This window comes from Corvus cornix, chromosome 28 (assembly GCF_000738735.6).
Source record: "Corvus cornix cornix isolate S_Up_H32 chromosome 28, ASM73873v5, whole genome shotgun sequence".
In the NCBI taxonomy this organism is placed as follows: Eukaryota; Metazoa; Chordata; class Aves; order Passeriformes; family Corvidae; genus Corvus; species Corvus cornix.
The window spans coordinates 5,210,350-5,237,205 of NC_046356.1; the positions used below are offsets into that span (position 1 = coordinate 5,210,350).

Sequence of the window (26,856 nt, forward strand, 5' to 3'; positions counted from 1 at the left end):
AGGAATGAGACTTGATGCCAAACTCCTCATTCATCTGGACAAAACAGAGACCCATGGGCAAGGTGAGAACTGTGGCACACTTTGGTCCAGGACATCGTGCAATCCCTCAGTGGATTATCAGACAATGTTTGCACGTCACACACAAAAGCTTCGCGTACACAAAAGCATCAAATCAGGAATAACCAGGAATAATCCCTGGTGGATCCTGTTTAGTTTCCACTATCAACTTCCTGGGAAATCAGACAGTTTCCAGTGCTCTGCAGAAGTATTTCTATTTTCTACTTGACAGCAGAGGTTTGAGGACGAGTAAAGTTTTCTTTTATAGCTTTTTGCACCTGCCTACCAAAATGCAAACAAACCACAAAAGTGCTTTTCAATATTAAAAATTGCACCATCCCCCCCCCAAGAACAGTTTTACTAAAAAGAGTATGAGGATGGAACAGAAAGGCAAATTACAGGTTTGTCTGGTAATAACTGGCATTTATTCATCCACCAGCAAGATCTTTATCACCTACTTGTTTTTTAATTAAACAGACCAATAAGAAAGGTAAGAAACAACGGAAGTTTCTTGTCTGTTGTTTGTTTGCTGAGCCCATTCTAACACACATTTTATGGCTGTATCTCTTGCTACAATCGCACTATATTACTATATAATTTCTCATGCTTAAAGTAACCACTGAAGATTGCCTTAGTTGTGGAAGGAAGGGAGGAGTAGAACTGCATAAGCACACGAGGCTCATTTGCTTTAAAAAAAACCCTGTTGTTTCCTCCTTAGTCTATTTTATCATAACAAGATTTGCTTTTGGTAGAGCAGCGGAACCTCACAAATATTGTATCTCCCTAGAAAGGGGGAAGAGACACACTTAAACCATTTTTAACCAACTGATTAAAGGTTGAGTGCACATGGCTAAATTAAAAATATATTAATAAAGCTGAATATTCACCAAATTCCTCAATATGTACAAAAGAGGGAATGAGGACACAGAAATCCCAAATCCCTCATGTAGGTAAGTCAGTACTCACCTTTGCTGCTACTGTTACACTGCATTTGCTAAGAGTAATCATGTTTCTAACAAGGAATAGAGAGAAACCACATACAAGAGATATATACATGGGTATATTTAGTATTTGTTTGAATCATCCAACTTCACACAGGCCCTGTTAACACTAAAATATTTCATGTAGACATTTTTTTGAAAGATGGCCACTTGCACTCTTTTCCTTGAAAACCAAATAAAGAAAAATAACATAATTCACAATGTCAGATGAGATTCCCTTCAGCTTTTCTATTTCTCCTTTTATTCATGTCTGCCCTAGTGTTTGATATTTGTCAACATGACGTATTATGTGGGGGGTTTTTTTAATTACTGTAAGTCCTTAGTACCTCAGTAGTAGAAAATACACAAAGCAAGCATGGAATGAACTGCTTCAAGGGCTGTTCCACAATCCTAGAGCATTTCCTGACAAGTTTGCATCAATACTCACCTACAAAAAACCTCATCTGTTGCTTTCAGGGTTTTAGGGTGCACCATCGTCTCTTAAGCAATGAAATCACAGCAACAGGAACAAACTAATGCTGCTGCAATGGTCTGCTGGTAAGTCTACTGTGTGAAATGGTATCTTTCATACCTTGGATCAATTGATGGCATATAATGACATTAAGGACACCTTGGTAACAGAAAGCACTTTTCACATTATCCAAGGAGTTCATTCTAGAATAACTGGTTTGCAAAACCAGCCAGATCAACAATACCCATCACAAACAGGCTGCATGCTCTGCTCCAAAATGCACCAACAGAAAGGCAGAGAATCCACACACTGAGGGAGACATTAATCATGGATCTGTTCTCTCTGTACGATGCTTCCTAATACTGTCTGTGGATGTATATAGTATAAGATATTCCATGTATCTTTATAGATACTAGATACTGTAAACATACTAGATGTTGATCCATGTGTTTAGTGCAAAAGTCTGTGCCTATCCATAAGCAGAATCCAGCTTTTGTTGGTTTTTGAGGCCAACTGAAAGTTCCCTCTTAATATCAACTGAACTCTACCACAGTTGTTAAAAGGAGACTTGAAACTACGTGCCTTCAGTTCTTTAAACAGTTTCACTGGTAGCTGAGTATCTTGAAAACAACTCCAGGGAGGGCAGAAGTTGAAGCTCCACTAAGAGAGATCTTATTTTCAATTCATGAGATTTATGTATCTCCCAGATTTTCATAAATAAGGGACTTGAAGCAGGAGCAAAGCCATATACATATATATTCAGGAAGTGTTTTCTGTTTAATTCACGCAGTAATGTGCAAATGCAAGAATGATCCTACCTGGACAGGCAAATCAGGACAGGTCTGTCTAACCCTGTACCCTGTTCTTGTCAGTATCTCGTGGCAGATGCCTCAGGAAGAACATACAAACAAGATAAAGATGCAGCCATAGTCAGACTGCCTTGCTACTCAGCTACAAAGCAGCTAGAGCCAGTATTTTGGCTTTTGGGACACCCTGTTGCCCCTGTTTCTTCTGAGAACTATCTAGAGGTTTTTTTAAGACCATTCAAACTTTCTTGCATTCACCATATTCTCTGGTAAACATAGAAATAAATCCTAAATTTAGATTACCATATAAAAACAAACCTCTTTATTTTAAAGGTGCCATTTACTAATCCTACGTGTCGTCTACTTAGAAAATATAGGGGATTTTCCCGTTTTTTCCTGCCACGTGTGATTTTACAGATCTGTCATAGCACTCTGTCATCATCTGTTTTCCAGTCTGAAGAGTTCCAGTCTGGTTTACTGATAATTTTGTCAATTTACTGGTAACTTCATATCTTCCTCCATGGTTGAAATAGTAAAACCAAGATAAATAGTAGACTGTCAACTTGTTCTTATATCCAGTAATACACTGTAAATTGGAAGAAGTAGATTTTAAAAGAAGAAAACCTCCTTACCACTGGGTGGCTTGGGTCGTGGAGGGACATTTTTCTTCGGAGGTAATGCTGGTGTGTCTGATTTGCTTTTGAAAGGGTCATCTGCGAATCCCACCCCTCCAAAAGAGGGGGCAAAGGGGTCTGAAGCTACTGACTACACGAGAAAAAAAGAAAAGAGAAGGGATGTAAGCACACTGTAGAATACCTGTGGTTTCATGAAGCTACAGGTTAACTCAAGTAAAACCATTAACTTCAAAACCTGAGGGCAGATGTAGAGAGTTGGTGTAAGAGGCTAATGCCCAATGGCAGCAGTGCTAAGATTCCATTCACATTCAAAAGAACTTATGCTCTTAATCATTTAAGTACTTCTAGAACTGTTAGTCCTAGCAAAAAGCTGATGAGAAAATAAAAGGAAGCAAAACTCTACTTTTTACTGTTTGGCAATGAACAGTCATACCACAGCCTGACCTTCACTCTGATAAACAGAACCATGACAGAACCTGGAAAAACACGGCACACTGCAGAACAGAGAACTTTATTCTAAGCTGTTCTGAAGTCACACACGGGTATTTGACTTTTTAGCAAAACCTTAGGGAATATCCAAAAGCATGGGTTTAATGCTTCCTGTATTCAGATGGCTTTTCTAAAGGGCTCTCCTATTGATTCAAGAAGCCCACAAGTATTCCGCCATGCAAGGAAATTTATCACTGTGAAATGAAGAAGGAGGAATTCTGTGAGCAAAGGTAAAAATCGCAGTCAAACCTTTGCTAAAATTTCTACCTCAAGCCAGCCACATCTATTGGTAAAGGCTGTTGCCATCTAGTGGAGAGCTAAAACCCTCCCCAAAATAGTAAGAAAAGTTACGGGAGAATAAAAAAACCATCAAGAAATGTAATTATCAAAGTGAAAAGATGACCTATCTTATTTTTAACATTTACTCTACAGTGTTCAAGCATTACTGTAGAACTAATGTAAGGAGTTGGGCACTGATGTTAACTGTAAATTCCAAACTCCACCTCAGGAAAGTAACAGCAGACCAAGACCTTTACAATTATCCATTTTTTTCATGTGTGTCCTGAACCTTTTTCTTCATCTGCTATTTAAAATGAACAGAAATTGCACATCTAAAACGTGGGAGAGACTGATTGACTGTTAAGAGTGGAGTGGGTTTACAGGAAGGTTAGTTTATGTAAATTTAGTAGTGTGGTGTTTCGTTAATGGTTGGACTCGCTCTCAAAGGCCTTATCCAACCTGAATGATTTTATGGTAAGCTTAGAAACAAGTCAGAATACTTACTATGAAGTAACAAAGAAGCAAATTCCAGAACTTACAGGAAGGCTGGACACTGAAATACATTAATATCCACAACAACTACCTCTTCTCACGAGTTAACACTACAAGTTAGTTTCTTTTCCTGATCTGGTATTTGAAAATATTTGTGAGAAGTTTATTTATCCCTACTGAATCTAACAGTCTTAATAAGACTTTGCTACGTAATTGGTGAGGCTGATAGGAAAAAAATGACCAAAACCAGTTTGTCAGCTGCAAAGTTACAATCGTATCACACCCTTTAAAAAAGTGTCTGTACATACATTTTTAAAAGGACAGTTGCTTTCCTTTTAACCTTTACCTTTGACATCTGACTGAAGTCTGCAAATCCCTCACCACCACTGAAAGCACCACTTCCAAATGGATCCAGTGTTCCAAATGGATCTGGAACAGACACGGGGGGAAAAAAAGTTATTTTGAGTAATACTTAAGAATTACAAAGAATGCTTGGTGGTGCCAATGAAGCACAAAACTAGGCAGGTGATTAAAAGACACCTGCATTTTGACCTGCCATGAGATGTTACAAGAGAACTCCACAAAACAATAGGTTTTCTACCACTTGTTTGGAGGGAAAATACAGGAAGAAAAAAAAAGGCATATATAGTGCCACAGATGGTCTTCATGAACTGGAACAAGACCGTGATGCTTTTTGCCAACAGTTCACAAGACTCTTTATTCTTACTCTTACATTTGATTCTTCTTTCATAAAAAGATACCTCCTTATATATCTTCATGTGAAAATGTTTACTTCTTACCTGGACCTTTCGAAGAGATACTGGAAGACGTAAAAGGATCAGTGCTTTCAAAAGGGTCAGGCTAAATAAGAACAGATAGGCATAATTATTTTGCTGCTGGACTGTGCACTTAGCTTTTTATGCCTATCAAAATCTCTTGCTTTAAGACAAATTATTTCCGATTTCAGACCACTCTATTCAGCGGACAGAGTAGGATAAAATCAACTGATTGTATGAAATTTACATTATTAGTGCATTTAGCTATGGATAGCCTTGAACACAACACCAGGTACCTACAAGTGAGATCCCACTGAAATACAAGCAACATTCGTTACCAGGGCAACATATGAAAATACACCCAGAAGTGTTTAGTCTTTAAGCAACAGAGACTGAATATTTGGGTCATGCATTTATATTATTATTAATTCAGAGAATCTGTATATGTAAATACAGATGGTATTTACAGTTGCTCTTCAGTTTGACAAGTCTGCTTTTATTTAAGTACAATCCTATACTGCAAGACAAACTAAGTTCCCACCGACTGAAACTGGTCTTGGGTGGCAAACTCTCAATGAATTGCATAAGAGTGAGGAAAACACTAACAAAAACAAAACCAAAAAATTCATACTCCCCCCCAAAGAAGCACACACATGTACATCAGAACAGCTCAGAACTGTGACTAGGGATCTAACAAGCACTTTCTGCACGGTCCCCCCACTGTGCTGGCTCCAGTGTGTGCTCAGGGCTCAGGAATCCTTTAGCCAGAGCAGTTCCTCCTTCTCACTCACTGTGTGACTGCACAAATCTATGGGATGGAGGGAATGGTGGGAATGAGTGGGTGTTGCTGGTTTGAAATTCCCAACAGAGAGAAAAAATATCCACCTAACAGTACCTTCATGGTGGATGTACCTCATTATCATGGAACCAGAGAGAACACTGCAGATTGCCTTAACAAACCATACTTACATTTTAAGAATACAATTAATTATATTTCATCAGTTAGGAAAAAAGTATTTTGTGTTATTTCACTCCTTTTAGCTTTCAGACAATAAGCCTGTCAACAGTAAAGAAATCTATTAAGTGTAGATTTAAAAATTACTGACCTTTGAGGGTAAAGTGGGGGTTTTTGTGAATGGATCTGAGGTAAACGGGTCACTCTTCACCTGTTTCTTGAAGAAATCCTCAGGGGCAGAACTACGAAATGGGTCACTTTCCTTAAACGGATCTCCTCCAAAGGGATCTAGAAGGAGCATGAAAAGGTAAATAGAATGTAGCACTAGTGTGTCTATAAACATGCAACATTTGACCTCACACTCACTGAGGTAATTTTTCCTACACAAGTACACAGTGTTTTGGTAAATCCGATAAACTTCCAGAGACCTCTCTACAGAGGGTATTTACTAAGTTTGAGCAAGTACATGTTTATATGAAGCTTTCAGATTTAATAGTTACACACTTCTCATTAAACATATTGATTCTGAATGCACACCTTGTCAGGTTTCTATGTTCCCACACGCAAACCAAAAATCCGAAGCTAGGGAAACCTTTATGCTTTCTCTGTGTTTGTAAATCTTTGTGTTTGGCTACAAATCGTTTATACCACACCTGTCCTGTCATTAAAAAGGGCTATTACCTGCTGGAGCAGGTGGTTGCTCTGCAAAAGGATCATGCTGGAATGGGTCACCTATGCAGAAGAGAAAAATAATTTGTTTTATCTACTATTTAGCAGGATGATAAAAGCTTGTGAAAATATAATTTACTCAAGAATTGGTCTTCAAGGTCTTAGGTAAGCACTTGTCACTTACTGCCTTTGAAGGGGTCTGCTCCCTTAAATGGATCAGATTTGAAAGGATCTTCTGACTGGAATGGGTCTGTATGCAATTCTTGTGTATTATTGGTAAACATCAAGGCTTTATTCTTAAATGGATCATCCTAAAAATTAAGAGGAGAAACATCACAGCAGCTGGTCATGATAAAAATGCTCAGTTACATATTTAGCAGAAATTGAATGCTATCTTGGTTCCTGTTTAACAATCTTAAAAATTGCTTTCTAAAGAACTTTCTCAATATGTGACTTCTACGTAGAAGTAATTACAGAGCAGACGGGAATGTGTACCCCAAGGCTACACAGAACATCAAAAGATAACAGTACATATAGCAATTAAATGTTAAACTGTTGCCTGTATTAATATATTCAAATCTCAAATAACAAAAGCAAGCCAACCTCAAACATCACACTATCAAAAAATTCTTCCCCCCCATTAACAGCTCAGCTTCAGGTAAGACACTTACTTAAAAGGAAAGGATACATAAATAATCTGTGGACTAGAAATACAACAAATTACTACTGAGTAGTCAAATACTAGATTGCTTCTTTTTAACTCATCTTTGAGTTTAAAGCTCCAAATACTGATTTCCCATGATAAAGCACTTCATGCAGGAAGAGTCACCCCAACATTTTGATGACAAGGTTTCTCAGCAGAGGCCAAATCTAAGTTTGTCAAGTTGCAGAAAATACCCTGCATGAACAAGCAGCAAACTGAAGTTATGAAACCTCTTCATGACATTCATTTGCATAATACCCCTGGCTTGGGTCTGATTTGGAGGTCTCTGATGAAGGCCCAGGCGCAGACAGCACCTGCACAGCAGAATTCCAGGGGCAATGAGAGCCGTGCCACACCAACGTAAGGAATATCCAGAAACAGCTACCCACTCACACTGCCCCCAACACCAGAAAGAGACAGGATTTCTTTCATCCCTTCACAAGATGCAAACGCAAACATCTTAATTAATACTTCTCAGAACAGGGGGAGGGAGGTGGGGAGAGAAGGAAGAGGAAGGAAGAATTGAGAAACAGGAAAGTGGCACAATGGTTTAAAAAAATTGCTATGAACATAGACTGCTGTTTTCTGCCAGTAAGTGGCTCCTAGGTTTTACAAGTAAGCAAAACATCTGGAAGATTTCACTGGAAATTAAATATATTTATGCAAGCCATGCAAGCACAGAAACTAAGCACTAAAGTGTTTTAAGACCTTTAAGTCCATGTTTCTCAATGTACTGCTCTTTTTTATCTACACTTTTCTTCTTTCGAGCAGTTTGTTTTTACAGAGCAAGTGTAAAGTATGGCATTAAAGGCAGCAATGCCTGGTGAATATTTACTAACACATTATATATTTAACCTCATACTAAACCCATAGCAAATACTGTGCTTACAAGGGTAAGCATGTTTCCATAATGATGAAGGGCCACAGACATGCAAGCAGAATCAAGCAAGTATGCAACTTTTATCTTGCCTTAAGACAAGAAATAGGCTTAAAAAAAAAAGAAAATTCTTGTGATTTAGAGGATTATTTAATACCCAAATCAGCAAAAGAAATTGACTCAAAAAATGTTTAAGAATTTGAAAGATTTTATGATTTGGGAAAAAATGCTGATTAAATAAAAACTTAATAAATGAGAAAGATGATGCTGGAATTATTTAAGCAAAAGAGAAACATCCTTTTGGAAAGGGAACATGTTTTTTACTGAGATATGTAATAAATATAGCTCAGTGTAAAGCAGAAATTTGTAGAGCTTCTTTTGGAAATAAGAAGGAAATACATGATCAAGGGAAGTTTACAGCAAGAGAAGGTTTTGCCTTAGTAAACTGGACAGCATGCAAGAAAACACAAAACACTTGACCTGGAAATAAAGCCCCATCTCTGTCCTGAGACTGAACGTGTGACAGGTTACAAATCCACAAGACCAACGAGCCAACTACCAACTAAACAACTATTTCAGATTAGGTGCAAGTCAGAAGCTTAATTAGTGTAAAATATACTGAACAACAGTATTTTGTTTTTACCATAGCTCCGTAATTGCTTCTTTCTGTCTGCCCAAGGCCTTCACTCATGTCTGCTAAATTTGTCAGACTCCCACCATGAATCCCATTGAGAGCTTCATTGTACTCTTCAATACTCTTATTCACTTCCTGATGGTTCTCTTGCAGCTGAGAGAGTTTACTTCTCGCCTGAGAAGGAAAAATGTTTTAGCATGTTACGCACTCGACAACACTACCATTCTTACAGTCTCCTTAAAACAGTGGTGCCAGCCAGCTGCATTTCATCCCCACCAGAACTGAATGCTTCCTGACTCAAACTGGGAATTAACCGAACCAAACACCAGTCAAAAAGGCTTATTTCATGAACCAGGACTTCTTTTCTCCTCTGAAAAATAATTCTTCTAGGCAATGTTCAACTCAGCATTTCAAGAAGCAAAAAATTGTATGAAGTACAGTGAATACCTGGTTTATTTCTTCCTGGGTTGATTTTAAAGATTTGATTATTGTTTCAAGCTGCACTTTTCCAGCCTGGATGCTCTGCTCTAGCTGAGTCTCTTCTTGCTGGAGGCGATTCAGCTCTGCTTTTGCTCTATTAAGGTCATCTTCCTGTAACTTTAAATCTGATTCCTGAGACTGAATCTGCATTTTTAGTGATGAAATCTGAAACAACACAGTAGAAAAATCAGAGTGAAATTTGGAATAAATGGGACTTGTTAAAGTGTGAATTTATAATAAGTAATAGAAAGTGGTAAACCAACCTATCAACTACTAAGGAAAATATTTAGAACTTAATATGAAGAAATGCATGCTGCTTCTGCTACCATCCTTGATAAAAGCACACTCAATAAAACCAAGAAATACTATTTTAAATCAGAGAAGTACCCCACTAATTAAAAAGGTAATCAAAAGCTGTTTCCTGGATGTTCACCTTCACACCTCGGTTCCATTCAGAACTTGGTTCCATTCAAACATTTATCAAATAGTTTAAAGTGCATTTTTAACTCCAGTAAGAGTTAAAATTACAGAGTTGCAGATAACCTTCCTTATACACTTTCTTAGGTGACTTCCTTACACAGTAAGTTTCTACCTCAAGGTAACATCCTATTTCCATTAGCAATTGTATCAACCTGAAAACTCAATACTGATGACATTCAGAGTGATCAAAACCAGAACCACTGCCATGGACTGTCTCATGGGTTAGGACTACTGATTTGCAACTGCTGTATTAGGCTGAATAAACGCTTCATATATTCTCAGAACAGCAACAATTCCTGTAGAAAGGGACCCTTGGAGATCATCGGGTTCAACCTTTCATTTATGACCATTATGAAAGGTATTTAGGACAGCAGAATCCTTTCTTGGACCTCTGTATTTGTGTGGAAATGAAAAGAAAGAAGGAAAGAAAGAAGGAAAGAAAGAAGGAAAGAAAGAAGGAAAGAAAGAAGGAAAGAAAGAAGGAAAGAAAGAAGGAAAGAAAGAAGGAAAGAAAGAAGGTGTCATAGGTTAGCAAGCATAGTCCCGGAAGGGACGTCCTTGCTAAGGGGTGCTTACAGTTTCCTCTGGGAACTGATAGAACCTATCAGCTGGCCAGTTTGAATATGGACAATTCTCTAAGCCACTTAAAGTTGTGATCACCTCTGTGATCCACATTTAAGAATAGGCAAACTCCCCCTCCAAGCTCTCTCTCGTTTCCGGCGCTGGGACAGGTGGCTGCAGGGCCCGAGCAGGGCCCAGTGGGCCCGGCCAGGCCCTGCTCGGGCCAGGCCGGGCCGGGCCACGGCCATCCTGGAGCCGATGGACCTGTTCCAGCCGTGGAACCCCCCCCACTGCCTTGCCGTGGGCAGCCGGAGCGGCTCGGCTCTCCCCCCCTCTCCACTGCGATAAGAAAAATTCAACATTCCAGCTGCAAAGCTGCAAGGCCGAGGTGAGATTAACCCTTTTTAGTGCTGTGAAGAGCTGAAAACCTGAGGGAAGAGAGAGAGGAGATGCTTAAAGCTGAAATTCTGTTGTGAAGCTATGATATATCAGAGTATCCTGTTGTAATTTCATGAAGATATGGGGGGTGGAGTGTTCAGCTCGTGAGCAAAAGCACCTGCGCTGAGATAGGCAGATGCTGACGCAGCTGTAATTTCATGAGAAGTTTGGACAGGGAGAGATGGACCAGATGAGGACTTTTGCTCCAAATGGGAAAGGAGAAAACCTCAGTCCCTAGAGATGCTCCCAGAGATAGTCCTAACGATGAAGATGATGAAGACCCTTTGCTCCCAGGGAAGGAGAAGGGCCTCTGTTTTTGTTCCTGAACGGCTCAACCTTAAAATTGTACCCCAAAAAACTTCAAGAGTGGACCCTCGAAAGCAGTTGCGGGAAAAGCTGCAAGTCGGGGGAAGGGACTCACACGCAGGCAGAGAGACTCCTCTTCCTAAATGGACTGAACAATATTTGGAAGTGGGCGGCTGTCTCGTTGTGATAATGTTTTCATAGCATGAGCAAGAAGAGACTTCTCTTTCTAAATGGACTGAACAAGGTTATTATGGAAGTGGTAACAGACTGAACATCTTAAGGGTTGTCTTTTCACATTGTCAGTGGGAGAAGGGAGGAAGGTGGGGGGAGGAGGAGAGTTCTGAAGGTGGTATAATTTTTTTTCTTCTTTTAGGTCTGTTAATAAACTTCTTTATATTCTTTCAAGTTTGGTGCCTGTTTTGCATTTCTCCTAATTCTTATCTCACAGCAGATAAACAGTAATGAGTATTTTGGACCAAACCACTACACTAAATTGGTGTTTCCGCCCGGTTACAAACTGAACCCGCGACAGAAGGAAAGAAAGAAGGAAAGAAAGAAGGAAAGAAAGAAGGAAAGAAAGAAGGAAAGAAAGAAGGAAAGAAAGAAGGAAAGAAAGAAGGAAAGAAAGAAGGAAAGAAAGAAGGAAAGAAAGAAGGAAAGAAAGAAGGAAAGAAAGAAGGAAAGCAAGCAAGCTTATTCATTACATAAATAGACTTTCCCTGAACAGAAGAAGTAACACTCCTGAGCACGTCCAGAATTAACACACACTCACCACCTGTGTTTCTTCCTGGCATTTCTGCCTTACGTCATTCAGCATATCCTTCAGTTTGGCTTTCTGCTGGTCCATCTCGTCCAGGCGGTCTTGGGCATCTTGTTTTTGAGCCTCCAGCTCTTGCAAGTTACTTGTTTCCCTATCTAAATCATTTTGCAGTTCCTGAAGAAAATTCCACAGTTTGGAACTCACATTTAGCTGTTGTCTTAAGGAAGGATCAGCCACAGACAAAGAACGTAGCAAAATTCAGAAGATTTTCTACATCATATAGGCTACACCCTGCACTGGCCTGTTTTGTTTCTGCAGGAACTTGTGCAAGACATCAGGAAATAAATCACTGCTCACAAGAAGGAAAAGGGACTGTGACACAGAGCACACGGCATCGAGTTATCCTCATTATCAAAACCAGTACTCTCCAAACAATGATTTCCTAAATTACGGTGTTAGTTAAACACTAACAAAAAAGACATTTCAAACTGTTCATATATACTAGGCTCGTATTAGCCAGCATCAGATGAAAACATTTCTGATGGAGAACACTAAAATAAAATTCTTTCTGTAAGTTAGAGGAAAATCCCAAGAAAGAAAGAACAACAGAAAGAATGATAGAACAACAGAAAGACAGAAAAAAATGCTAAATTGCCATATATTACCTAGACAAAAATGAAAACCACTAATGATAAACAGAGTTTTTACCTGAACTTCATTGGTTTTCTGTCTGATTGATTCTTCCTTTTCCCTAATGTCCTGCTCCAGAGAATATTTTTCTCTGTCAGACAAAAAAGAAAATGTATTTGTGATTAGTTAAATAATATAACACATGTGCAACAATCAATTAAATATTACTCCGGAAACACCACGCAGCCAAAAACGCCAGCCTGTATTCTCATGTATTCTGTAAAGGAGAAAAGGTGCATATGTATCAATTACGCTTTGAAAAATACCATCTTGTGCCCATCATCAATCTTCTGAAGTCACCTGACAGACCTGTAGGGTATCACTCGGAAATTCATCACCGATTACAGCAACAAATAATGACAAAATTACTAGAAGAAAATAGAAGTAACTGACACATCTGTACTATAGACTTATTTTGTCACTCTACACCAAGATTTTGTTAAAGTCCACAACTATTACCTCTGCAGCTGTGCAATTTCTTGACTAATATCGTCCAGTTCCTTCACTCCTGTAAATTCTCCTGATCCAACAGAACTTGCACTATCCTGTTAAGAATGAAACAATCTATTAAAATGTCAAGTTGTAACAGAAGCTCTTCCTTTAACAAAGGCTGAGGACAGAGGTGGGATACAAAATCCTCATTATTCGCGTTTTCAAAATTCTACGAGAGGCATCAAATTATTCTGCAACAAGCAGGGAACATGCCACACAATTCTACCTGTGAGACAGGAGAATTTTTAACATGCCTGTTTAATAGACAGGACAGTTGAACACACAGCAATGAAAGGACAGGCACAATGCCAACAAGGAAATTGCAGACTACATCAGAATTAAAATTCAAAACGTAACACTCAGTTCTGCTATAGTCAAGAGTAAATTTTCCAGGGGACTTAACAAAATCAGATTGTAATTTCAGTCTTCTTGAGCCCTGCCACAAATTAATGGCAATTTCTGCAATTATACCCCATTTCCTGTAGGTTGTTCCTACATTCATTCAGGTGTAGATCAGGGAAGATGCAGAGGGCATCCCTTGCCTTCTAGATAAGACCATCACTATCAGAAGTTAAGAAAGGATGTAGCATTAGGTACAAAATTGGTTGTTATTATAAAAAGGATTGCTCTTCGAAAAAAATAAAACCACTGCAACTGAGCAAAAACTGCAGCACTGAACTCACTGCTAGTATGACAAACCAAGAGACCTAAAACTTTTATATAGCATTTTAAAAAGAAGAATGCAGAGTTTGCTTGCGTCGCTCACTTTGAGACCACTGTGATAACCACAGAAAGCTTGGCTTTATTAAATATTAAAAAACAAACAAGAACCCAACGAACAAGCCAAGACCAGCAGAGTAAGATGTGACATTTTTGTAGAAACAATAGGTGAATACACAATTTAAATAATTTAATTAAGTCCTCACTTTCGGGGGATCATTTTTTTGGTAATACGCCATTAAATAATCACAAATAACAACAACAATACAGACTAATTCTTCAAGGTAGCAAATCAAAAATCACGTTTATACTCTCAGGCCAGATACAGATTTGCTGGGAGACCTGTACTGAACACAGGACAGGATCACAGCCAGGTGTCACCCAACATGACTACGAAATAAGATCAAAGGAGCTGCTCCAGCAGTTAGGGTAAGAGTCACTTAACTAAGCTCACAGTAGCATATAGTTTATTTTATCTTAGCTCAGCTAAATACATACCACATGGAAAAAAAATTGCAATTAACTGAAAACAGTGGGAAGCTTAAAGCTCTCACACCAAGATGTATTTACTGCTCACAGATGCAGAGAACTAGTCCAGGAATAATTCTGACAGCACAGAGCTGCCTGTCCCAGGAATTCCCTGCCAGATCAATACATCTCCAGTTGCTGAAGGAAGGAACATCACCAGGTTGGCAGCCGGTGCTGGGCACTTCACATTGCTGTGACATTATCACCATGCACAGAACCCGAGAGCAGAGACAGGCAAAGGTGTAGAAAGAAACACTTTTTTTGAAGTTACAAAAAGCATACATCAGAAATGTGCATTCCTTTGGACACCGCAATTACTCACACGCCGCATTTCTGTTAGTGCTGAGATCTCAGTTCCTACAGGGGTCAAGTAACCTGATAGAGTCTATAGGAAAAGGATATAGGAAAAACCTTAGGAGGACCATAGCAACAGCAATAATTAAAATATATTTAGAGTTCCAAAGGTTTCTGGTTAGGGAAAGCAAAAAGAAAGTAAAGAAAAATACAATATAATTTATAGAAAAGGTGAATGTATTGACATGACAGAAGTATTTCTTTTTTCAGTTTCAGAAATGCACTGACATGCTATCAAGGAAAGGAACAAAGCAGGGTCAGCAAAAGATCAGATACTACAGTAAAGTGGTATTAGCAGTGGTGGATACAGGAGTGTGGACAGGCATGCTACAAAAGATGAGTCCCAGAAACTAGGAAGTCATCACTCCTCATTTAGCCATTAAACGATTTTGTTTTCATGGGAGGAATTTGGTGCTGATCACAGTCAGGGATAGGCTGCTCGACCAGCTTTTAATATTTGCTGTTACAAGTTCCCTGACTCAACCTTCTCTACGACAAAGGATTATTTTTTATGCTAGATTTTTTTCAGCATTATTACTCCATAGTTTATGGAATATTTTGCTGCTTTTTTCTTTACTTACTGTCTTGGTTGTTAGAAATTTAGCTATATTTTCAAATGTTAGTAGAATTTTGTAAGAGGAGATAAGAAAAAGTACTGGCAATTCTTTATCATAACACTTAAAAAAAAAACCATACAAAATTCACCCTCAAAGCCCATCACTTTTAAAGCACATAAGTTCAGTGTTATCTACGACAAATCACTGACTTACCTGGATGGGTGTGTTCCTCTCTGTGGGAGGGATCATATCTGGAGATAACACTTGTGGAGGATCAATCCCTTTGCTGACCTTCTGCTGAATGAGATACATGGCAAGTGCAAACTGGTCTTTGCTGAGCTTTCCAATCTGTCTCGTGTCTGCCAAAGCCCTGATAAAAAACAGATGATACTTACGAACAAGAAAATCTTATTTCTGCTCTACCAAAAAGCCTGAAATACGCATATACAGGTCATTTCCTTTCGGTTCATCCTCATCAGAGTTTACTTATTCTAGTTGGGGTTCTATTAAACAGTGCAGTATTTTATTACGCATATTTAATTGAATAGTGTTACTCTGAGAAAATATTTACAGCACTAGAACTTCAAAACACAATCACAATTCACAGACTGACCTATTGCCCTCCCTCCCAGAAAAGCAAAGGGAGTATTTATGTCTCCTTTAATTTTCTACATAGCCCATATGTTGCAGTATGCGGACAAGTAAAACAGGGTGGGGGTTTTTGTTTGTTTCTGGGTTTTTTTCATGTTAGGATCACATTCTGAATCTGAGTTCCCAGATCAGCAAGTTACAAAAACACAGCTAGTAGGGATTTCTTACCATATATGCGCTAGGAGATTCTGAGACAGACCTGAATGCATAAAAATGTCCTTTACTTCTTGGCCACTCACAAACCCATCCATGTCTGTGTCTGTTTTTAAGAAAATTTCATCGTACCGCACTTTTTCAGACATTGGTACCACCCAATTCACAGCTGGCTGCAAAACAAAATTCGGTATTTCAAAGGAAGAGAAACAGTCTTTATGAACACACTGAGTGTGTACGACACTATCCGGAGCCGGAGGTGCTGAACATCTTGCATACTCCAGTCTGACTGGTAAATAAGTATTTTCACTGCATGTTTTAACTTCACACTTTTTATCTGAATAAAAACACTGATAAACAGCTATTCATCAGTTGAAAAGCATTAATTCTTTGGAAATACAAACCCAACTAGGCATATAAAGTCCTCACACTAATAACAGGAGATTTAGAAGTAGATTAATGATTTCTTCAGTTTTAAAGCAGATACACAAACAAAACCTATGGTTTCACTTTCTACATAAAGTGAAAATTCCCCCTTAAGATTTGCTACCTCGTGGTCACCAATTAAAATTCACTTGATGTTCTTCCGTTCTTCCAAGTCTTACCACTCTCATTTCGCCCGCTCCACTCAAATCACCCGAATTCAAGTGCTCATGAGGCAGAAATTAAAAAGCAGATTTATTTTTCCTACAGCTTACAAATACACAAAATTACAAAAATAAGAAAGAAAGACGTGTACCTGCGCTTGTTTGATGCTGTGCTTGGGAGACAAGCTCCCTGTACTGTTCAGACTGTTGACACTGCCGTGGGATGGGGTGGAACGGAGGCTGTCTTTTGGTGGAGGACTTGCAGGGAGAACAGGAACTGCACCAGGAAAGACCGGTGTCTTCTTTCTTTTAGAAGGTGGTATGAGAGAAGGGGGCAATTGTGAAGGAACTGACTCTTTCTCAAGAGCTCTATAAACCAAATGCATTGCCTGCAAAGGCAAGAAGGTCAGATAACATTCAAAATTATTAGAAAAAGCAACAAGATCTTCCCGTGTAAGTCATTTACATATTAGTAAAACAAAGACAGTTAGATTAGAGATGTAAACCAGAGCAAATAATTTTGAATGTAATTCCAACAAGTTTAATCTTGACACGGAGAAGAGTCAGTGGATGGATTTGAGGAAGGTCATTTAACAGCTCCATGTGAACAGGTTAGATTAGAATAGTTGACTGGAGCACAGAAAGCTGCAAAGCTCTTGAGAAAAAAATGAGCTATTTGCTTTGGCAGACAGACTAGGCTGTGAATTGAGAATTTAAAGCAACCTACCACAGCAAATTCATCCTTGTCCAGGTGACCATCTTTATCAATATCACTGAGATCCCAGACCTACAGCAATAAAGATTAAAAATGATTTGCAGAGCAAGCTACATTTTATGTATTCATCATATTAACATGCCCCCTGAAGACTCCTAATAGATTTTGGTGAAGATCATATTAGTTATATTACCTATCTAAACATTCTCTGATGAAAGAGATTGGATTAGAGTTTTCCGGCCACATGAATCAACACTGGCTCTAACAAATTCTGGCTGCAACACAGGCAGGTTTTTCATCTTTCTATGATGCAATTATGGAGTCATCAAGCTGACTAAAAGCATTCAGAGGTGGCTTTCAGAACTGCCCCAAGGGTGTGGGCTAGCAGATCATTCAAATTCTTCATAAGAAAGTTCAATAGAAAGAGTCAATACATTTCTAACTCCTATTCCATTCCTATATGATGAGTGTTTTCTACTAACAACTAAAACTATGCGCAGCTTCCTCTGGCCCCCTGAATTTCCTGTGGGAGAGAATTTAAGCATTTATCAACTTTAGTTCATTATTAGGCCAGGCACAGCCAATGCAACTTGCAGAAGATTTAGAGAGATACAAAACTTTGTGAACTCCAACACAGCACTGTTTAACCATCAATATGACTTGGAGATAATGGAGTGCACAAAAAGCCAAGACTCGAGGCTCAGTTGTGAGAACTCCGCTTTATCACTGCACCCTTGGCAAATTTAAGCTCCTCGATTAGTCCTTTGCCCATTTCCTCAGTCCCTTACCTTGTCCACAAATTTTTTTGGAAGAGGTAAAAGCCTCCTGAATTTCCATTGTGGCAAGAACAATATAAAATCCAAAGTCTTTCAAAGACTTCGCAATACTCAAGTACAGATTTAAAACAAATCTTACTTAGATTTTTTTTTAGATAATACAGAGCAAGAGGCAGTTCTTCCTGAAGAGATAAAAGTAGGTAACGCAGATACAGCTCTTACACAGAGTATACTCATTCTCAGAAATATCAATATGCAAAGCATTAAAGAATGTGTTTTTAATGGAGGCAGAAAAATATTTAAGGTCTGCTTCCCTTGCAAATAAGCAATGGATGCACTAAACTCAGACCTTGGAAGTATTTATGAAATGAAAGAAAAAAACCAACGTGACAATTTGGCAGCTACAATAAAAGGAGGATGTTTTAAGGTATTCTCCTGTACAAACAGGGGATGGATTTAATGGTATGTCTAATAACTGATATTTGTAAAAATGACAAAACAGAGGAATCTAATGTTGTAACAGCTATTACAGTTTAGGAAAGCCTTTCCTTGGTTTTAAACAACCAAAATCAAATTTCCAGCTCTTAAATGAATAGAGAAAATAAAGCCAATCTACTCTAGGGCCGAAATTACTACATTTATTCTTATTTCTAAGTGGAAGACTTCAGAGTCTTAATGTTCCTGCTTTATAGCATGCACACAATGCAAAATCTCAGCCAAAACCTGATCTATGTTGATAAATTACATTTTTAACATTGCAACTATGAGAAGCTAAACAGAGACTAGCTAAATCTTAACAGCTTACTTACCCTTCCTAGGATATCAAGAGGTAGCTTTGAATTCATCAGTACTGGTTTTACTTTGTCTCCTGAAAGTAAACCATTTACTGGCAAAAGGCTTTCAAAAATACCATCAAACTTTGCTTTTTCTTCCACCTAGTTGGTAAGAAATAGTCTGAATAAGTAAAAAAGTGTATCTGTGTGAGTACTGAAAATGAGATCTTGCAAGAAATTAAGACTGGTCCATAACGTACTCATCCGAAATTTCCAAGCTTTCTTGCAAGTGCCACTGTGCTGTATTTAAATGTAAACCCATAGAGAAAGCTTTGAAATTAAGCTCCTAAATCTAAGGTTATGACAGCTGACCATGCAGCAGACAAGGTGTGCTTCTGCATTTTGATAAACTCTGCAGAACTAAAATGTATTCTTCCCACTTTAAAGTACATGTAACTACAAGTATTTTTATTAAATTTCTACATTTTGGAAATGTTAGCATTTGAAAATTACTTAAATATAAATATCCCCATATATGCACCAAAAGTTATTTTTTCCAAATGATATATATTGCTTGTATCATTGAATACTAATTAGAACATAGGAACTCAAGCTTTAAATTAATACTTCAGACTGGATGTGGTGAAATACTTTGCTGTTCCCAGTGGGGTTCCTTTATACAAACAAAGTGCCTAATTGTAGAACTCTGGAAGAAATCCAGGCAGAAGATTAAAATTCACTGTCTTAAAAACATCACATCAGTGCTTGTCAAACAGTTGTTTAATACTCATGGCACATGTAAAACTACACCTCCGTGTTCTCTGTTGTGCACAAGTTTGCACAGAAAGGGATGACTTCTGAAATGGGAAATACATCTGATACAAAATTCTCTCACTGGGAAAATTACACACAAGAAAAATATTTACTTCTAAAATATGGATGGAATGTGTTCTCTTTTACACTTACCCTAACAGCCCAGTGAGTCTCTGTTGAGGGTGGTGTGATCAGCAAAGGACTGCTAGTGTCATGCTAAAAATTAGAAAATTTTTTATTTTTATATATATAAATATATAAATACACACACTTCTGTCTCTAATACTTACTAACTGCATTAATTTAGAGATGGTTATAGACATGAAGCTTAACTACACTGAGGAAAATAGGCTGCACGTGTACCCAAATATAAGTCACACTCATTTTATAGCATTACAGCACTTGGGTAAGGACATTCAGTAGGCACATTCTGTTTGTACCCAAACACAGAACCAACACAAGCCAAAGAGGTTCTGCAGCAGCTACTGCAGGGCAAAGCCACAGCTGCGACTTTTACTACCCACTCCTGTTGACCCAGCCCCAAAATAATCTTTTTTTCTTTCCTTTTTTTTCATAAATTCAGAGTTTAGCCACATCAGCTTCCTGACCAAGTTGACCAGACTTAAACTTGCACTGGTTTTGCAGTCCAGGAAGGGGCAGGTTTCCTGTCACTCGGGATGACAAGACTGTGGCAGCCCTGGCTGCTGTGTCCTAAGGAACTGTTTGACAGCAGCCTGAAGCCCCAGAACCATGACATTTATGAAATGGAATTCCAATGTTCCAACTGAAGCCTTAGCTCTCATATAACACATACCTGCATTTAAGTGGATATTACTTACAAATTTAGGAGGTGGCACAGTCAAATTCAGACTGCTCAGGTTGACATCGTGGCCATTCTGTGCACATGCTACGAGGCGCAACGCAACATAGAAACCCTACAAACAATTGCGTTGGCTGTTAAAAACCAGTTCAAATCACAAAAAATAACCTGCTTACGATTTTTACTAACACCGTACATGCGCAGCTCAGTAAAAAAAACCCCAAGATGTACAGCCCCATAATGACAACTACCCCTTTGCTTTTAAAGATGAGTCAGGAAAATTTTTACAGTAACAAGAAACAAAGAGCAGAAAATTGGAAGTTAGTTTTTATGAAGAACTCTCCTCAACAATTTAACAATTTTTCTTAAAAATTAGTAATGTTTTGAAAGAGTTTATCTGTATCTACAAGTAACTTGCTATTTGATATTCCAAGCTAGTTTTAATAAAAATGCTAGAGTTTTTTACCCAAGAGAGTCTTCTAAAACACAATCATACTTTGCATTTGTGACTCGATGACTGTGTATCTGCATAGCACACACACTGATTATTTACAAAACAAAAGAGATACAGAAAATTAGAACCAAACTTCTCCTGCAGCCTCACTGAGTAGTACACTTGGATATGAGCAGTGCTGGGGAAAAAAACTCATCTTGTAAACAAAAACTCAACCCAGAAAAAGTTAACAATAACTACTTGTGGTACCAGGGTTTGATTGAAACAAGGCTAATCTAGGAAAGGTAATATAGGAAGTCTACATGAACATTTCATTTACCTGTTTATCTAAGTATCCTTTACCCTCTGGGTCAGCCAAATCCCATATCTGTGCAGACACAAAATAAAAGCCATTGTGAATTTCAAATAAAATTTAACTCGGCTCAACAGTTCCTACTGTATGTCTTCTTAAAGTGTTCATTCAGCTTTCAAATTATGACATACAATGCTATTGAATTGTCAAGTTAAAAGCAAAAATGTTACACAAAAGACAATTTTTCTTTTTAAATTTTTCCTTTCACTTAAAAAAGTGTACAGACAATTACTGCATTATCCAAATCCTTCAACTTACTTTTCCAAGGACAATATCAGAGAGACCTGATTTTTTAAGAAACAGCGCAGCTTCACTTGCCCCAACTCTCCCTGTGTATGCTGGATCTACCTGAAGAAGAAAAATTAACATTTAATTGAAACACAACTGCTGTGAAAGCAAATTTAAGAAATGCAATGTCTCTCGCCCCTAGGTCAAAAGGAGTTACACAAACTGCATCACCACTCAGAATTCACACAGGTTTAGCACTGCAATGGGGAAAAGAAAGAGAAGGGAATCTTGGGGAAGAAGAAACTGCACTTTATTTTTACTTTTTTTTAAGAACGTACCTGTTTGTAGTAAGTTTCATATATTGGATTCCCGGTAGAAAACTGAAACACAAGTAAGAAAACGGAATAAACAACAATCAGAACTGACAGGAAAAGAAACGTAGCACTTTGTGTGTTACTTCTATCAAACACCTAAAACAGTGTGTTAATTTGCTGTGTTACAAACTGGACACTTGAAATTTAAGTGTGGATAACAGTGATCCACCAAGACCACAGGCTATTGTCACCTCTTAGAACTTCTCATTTATCAGGATTCCTACCTCTCCTCACACTTTTACTTAATGACACTACAAAGTAATAAGGTTTTGAAGAATAGCTTCAAATTATTTGCCCAAGTATTTCAGGTTATCAGTATGAGAACTACTGATAACAAAGGCCCAGCTTTCAACACAATGCTGACCTGACTACCTCCTGCACTGTATACATCCTTACAGAGTATTTTCAGCAGACAATTATACACACACACACCCCCCGAGCCCTGTGCCTGTGTTAACACATTTTCAGGACTAGGAACTTAAACTGAAATAGACTTTAAAAAGAAAAAAAAGAAAAAAAAAAAAAGAAGAATGAACGGCAAATTAACAACTCTCACAATTTCCTGATGGCACCGTTGGAGGATTTCAACTTGGTGTAATCACTGCATTGCACGAAAGCTGCAGACCCAAGGGAAGCCCTGACTTTTCAGTGTACTAAACAAGCAAATCCCGGTCCCTCCTGCTGACATTCCAAGCAGATGGGAACTGGAATGCCAAAAGATGCAGAAGCCCCAAAACCCATCTTCTCACTCGCCTCCTCCAATTGCCACGTGAGCTCTAGCCCTGTGCAGGTTATCCTCCACACTGTTCTCCTCAGCCTCAATGCCAACAGCAAAACCAATCCAGTCAAAAACAGGTCAGTCCTTAGACCACTCAGAGGCCTTAAACAGAAAGCAACAAAACAACCCAATAAACAGTTTAAGAGCGAGATGCAGAGATGTCACAAAACCTGCCTGGGATAACCACTCCCCACCTCCAGGACAGCAGTCAGACACCCGAAAAGGAGTATTTCACACTAAGTTCCATCACTACTGTGTCCCCTCCCAAATGTCATCTTCTTCCTTGTCATTGTCATGGATCTCCAGATGTTCTGCCTACTCTGAGAGGAAGGAAGGCAGGAACAAGATGAAAGAAAAGACCAATCAAGAACATGAAAATTTTAGTTTATGCCAAGAAAACCTTCCTGTGAGTTTACAATAAACATGCCAAATCTTCATTTAAGGAGCGATCCATAATAACTAAATTCTCTGAACCAAGCACAAGCAAACACTGACTCTCTGAGGATTGTAGCTCTATTTGAATAGAAAAATCCGGCATTTCCAGAACAGTTTCCTAAGCATCTTAAATGTACTTCACTTATATCCATCAACAAAACAAGCTGCTGCATTTTCCAACATCAGCCCCCTCTGGAAGCTCTCGCTCTTCCTGATGGCGGACAGGATTTCCAAAGAATGCTGCAACCGTAACTCATTAATCTGACTATTCTTTTTGCTGGCATGTAAATGATCAGCACATATAAGCATTGCGTTCCTGTCCAAGCAGGAAACATCATTCAGAGAAAAGGTGGAAGTAGGAAATAGTCTGTTCCACTCTGAATAAAACCCAGCATGTTTTCAGCCAACTATCACCAAACTATGCACCCCTTGTTTAATCAGAAAGCTCTGACAAGAGAGTCAACCACCAACTACGAGCTCCTCTAATGCTCTCCCGACGCGGTGAGCGACCTAGAGCATGTAGAGACTGGATTCGTACCAAGATACAGAGCAAACCACTCCAGAGGACTGAATGATCTCATCCCATCACCAGACATTCCTGTCACCCTCGTTTGATATTGTCAGCCATGACGCGGAGCTGACTTACCTGGCAGACACGGCAGGAAGCCAGGGTGATGTGCTTCAATGCTGTGAAGTTTCTTCTACAGCAAATTATTCACCCAAGTGCTGCTGGAAAGCACTTCAGGATCAATTCTCTACTTGCGGAATTTTACAAAGATTCAGTCTCTCCGACCGATTTACCTAAATGACTACACCTCTGTGATGAAGCAGACCAGACAAAATGGGTTCAAGTGATAAAAATAGCACAGCTCTCTATCTACCCGTCACCACATGCCATGACATCACTATCATTCTAGAGGATTCTGTAATTTGGTGACACCTGCTGATGAAAGACCTACCCAAGACTGTCAACGCTGGCAGAGACAAAAATTTTGAAGAGCCCACAGCTGATGATGTCAAAGCATAACCTGTTAGAGAGGTTCAGTTTGATTAACAGTTTACCCACCTCATGGTTCCTATGCCTGCTCTATACTCCCCAAAACATCACCTCTGACTAATATTTTAGACCACCTGCCAAACAGACCCTTCGGAGCCCTAGTGCCTTGCTGTTTAATCCCCAAGTTGATTTCCTGTTCAGAAGTTCAAGTCTTGAGCCTGCACAGTGACAGCAGATCCGTACACTGCGTTTGTGGTACGCAGTGCGCACGCACGGATACCGCTCCGAGTCCCTTACTGCAGGCCTGGGAAAAAGGCAGGAGTAAGCTCCTGCCGCCAGAACAATTCATACATCCAGTTCTCTTTCCTGAGGTCATCTCAGGGTCACAAAGAGCTCTGGATCACATTCATTATTTTCCTTGGTGCCCCTTCTCTTTAAAAATTTTATTTCAGCCGTGCTAGCCATACCATAGGAGAGCTGAAAACAGGGAGTGTAAAAGACGAAAAAAAAAAGATGTTCACAAAGACAAGAGCCAAAAGAAGGTTGCTGCTGCCCCAAAATGAGTGCCTTTGCCCTTACGTTACCTGACAAGTATCCTGAGTTGTCTTAGAAGATTGAGCTACAAAAGGATCTGCACTGTCCCAATACCTCTAACATAACTCTCCAGAACCTGTTGAAGCTGTAGGATGAACAGGCTTTGCACAGCGGAAAGACCACATAAAATGTAAGAAAATAAACTTATTGAAGGTAAACAACTGAAACCAAATTGAACTCCAAGAACTGATTTCACAGGCTTGCTCTTCAACTAGGTTTATACATAGCCAGGTGAAACAAAGACAGCCGAATGTTAAATACGAATAATACAGAATCATAGAATCCCAGAATCCCAGAAGGGTCTGTGTTGGAAGGGACCTTAAAGATCCTTTTGCTCCACCCCCTGCCATGGGCAGGGACACCTTCCACTAGACCAAGTGGCTCCCAGCACCATCCAACCTGGCCTTGGACACTGCCAGGGATGGGGCAGCCACAGCTGCTCTGGGCAACCTGTGCCAGGGCCTCGTCACCCTCAAAGGAAAGAATTTCTTCCTAAAATGATTATTATAATAAATGATTAATGATCAAATATGATCAAACATTTTAAGCTGCTCGAATTACCCATGCTGTTTGCAGCTCTTAATATGTTGGTATCAATGTTCTTATTTTATATCTTTCTGAATGGACATGCCTCAACATTATAGCACGTGTACCCTCTCCTATTCTAATTCCATTCCTGGCATTTACTCTAAGTACACATCTCCTTATTAATCACAAAACGGAGGCTATTAAAAGAGGAAGTTTATTACTTTAAGAGAAATTCTGTTTACTGCCCTGATTACAGCTAGATTACTCTTGACAGTTCAATATAGGAAAACAAGCTTTCAAACTACAATGCTTCCACTGAATTACTTGGAAAATACTATAAAAATAACTGGTATGTTTACAGAATGTGGTCCTTTATCCCCTAAACATAACATTTTTTATCAAAAGGAATACCATTGATTCCAGTCTCTCAAATAGCAACGGGAATTTAAACAACAGAGAAACTGCATTTCTAGAGTAAATATTTGATAATTATTTGATTTTTACCAATGCACTATAGAGGTTTCACAACTATTTCACATCCAGAGTTTATTTGACTTACATATTTTGCACCACATTAGTCACTTGAAAATTTTTGGTAACAGTTTGTGTGCACACGGATGTTTTCAGATGTTTCCGAATATGTCCACTTAATCAAACCAATGTTAATCAGGACTCCTGCTATTCAGAAGCTAAACAGCAATACATGTTCTTAGTAAGACACACAGCAAGTTATGTTATCCAAGCACCACGTAACTCCACTGAGAGAGAAATTTTTACAGTATCGCATCTCAAAGATCATTACCAAAAGTAAATCGATATATTTAAATAATAATAGGAGTCATTCTGAATTCTTGACTGGCCTAGGCACAGCGTAGAAAATAGTTTTAATTTCAAGGCATTGAGGGTAGTGGGGTGGTGTTACTTTTCTTTTGCTTTAAAGCAAAATAAGTAAACCGATTCTCTTCACAGGGCTATGGAAAAAAATAAACCGCGGTCACACTGCTTAGGCTTGAATTATTCGGGTGAGAAATCAATCAAAAAACTTGTAACAACAGAAATCAACCCAGGGATCCCAAGCATTCAACCAGAGCTGGAAACAGCCTCTCCCAAGGGTCAGGGATATGTGCCGTGTCCCCTGCCCTGCAGAGAAGCCCATCCTCCTCCTGACAGGCGACCACCTCCCGCTCATCCCTCAGCCCCTTCCCGGTGTCCCCGCGCTACGGCCGCGCTCCTCACGCACGTCCTAAACACCACACACAGTCACGACACCCGGTCACAACAGTGCAGCAGCCCCAGGCGGCATCAACCCCCCCGGTAAGAACAGGAAAACGGGGTGACGTGCGGAGCCCCAGCCCTTGCCTTGAAACCCCCGGCCCGCGGTAATCCCGGCGGCTCGGGGTGGGGAAGCGCCAGGAGACCCTCAGCCCCTCCCCAAGGACGCAGCTCCAGGGCCTCCAGGAGGGGAGGGCGCCGGCGCGGCTTGGGGTCCCCCAGCAGCGGCCGCCCCGGCCCCGGGGCACGGCGGGGGCCACTCGCCGCCCTTGCCCCGCCCGGGTCCTGCTCCCCGCCGCGCCCCGACCCTCATTCCCCGCGGGCCGAGCCGCTCCCGGCACAGGGCCTGTACTCAGCACCAATCCC

At 39.5% G+C, this 26,856-nt stretch overlaps 1 protein-coding gene across 3 annotated transcripts in view; it reads right to left on the bottom strand.

Annotated features, from left to right (window-relative positions):
* EPS15L1 (epidermal growth factor receptor pathway substrate 15 like 1) overlaps positions 1-26,856 on the bottom strand; it is a 50,219-nt gene that overhangs the window by 23,199 nt on the left and 164 nt on the right. For 2 of the 3 annotated variants that reach the window (XM_039566133.1, XM_039566135.1), the window contains exons 2-23: positions 21,851-21,892; positions 21,543-21,632; positions 21,252-21,299; positions 20,498-20,593; positions 19,812-19,874; positions 18,882-19,007; positions 17,309-17,368; positions 16,734-16,970; positions 16,010-16,167; positions 15,404-15,560; positions 14,602-14,664; positions 12,999-13,084; positions 12,558-12,630; positions 11,862-12,023; positions 9,272-9,469; positions 8,834-8,998; positions 6,795-6,921; positions 6,623-6,673; positions 6,093-6,229; positions 5,011-5,071; positions 4,557-4,639; positions 2,948-3,080 (exon numbers count right to left, since the gene is read on the bottom strand). In XM_039566133.1, coding sequence (XP_039422067.1) covers positions 2,948-3,080; positions 4,557-4,639; positions 5,011-5,071; positions 6,093-6,229; positions 6,623-6,673; positions 6,795-6,921; positions 8,834-8,998; positions 9,272-9,469; positions 11,862-12,023; positions 12,558-12,630; positions 12,999-13,084; positions 14,602-14,664; positions 15,404-15,560; positions 16,010-16,167; positions 16,734-16,970; positions 17,309-17,368; positions 18,882-19,007; positions 19,812-19,874; positions 20,498-20,593; positions 21,252-21,299; positions 21,543-21,632; positions 21,851-21,892 — 2,416 coding nt within the window. The remainder of the gene's footprint in view (positions 1-2,947; positions 3,081-4,556; positions 4,640-5,010; positions 5,072-6,092; positions 6,230-6,622; positions 6,674-6,794; positions 6,922-8,833; positions 8,999-9,271; positions 9,470-11,861; positions 12,024-12,557; positions 12,631-12,998; positions 13,085-14,601; positions 14,665-15,403; positions 15,561-16,009; positions 16,168-16,733; positions 16,971-17,308; positions 17,369-18,881; positions 19,008-19,811; positions 19,875-20,497; positions 20,594-21,251; positions 21,300-21,542; positions 21,633-21,850; positions 21,893-26,856) is intronic. The other variant, XM_039566134.1, reaches the window with a different exon arrangement.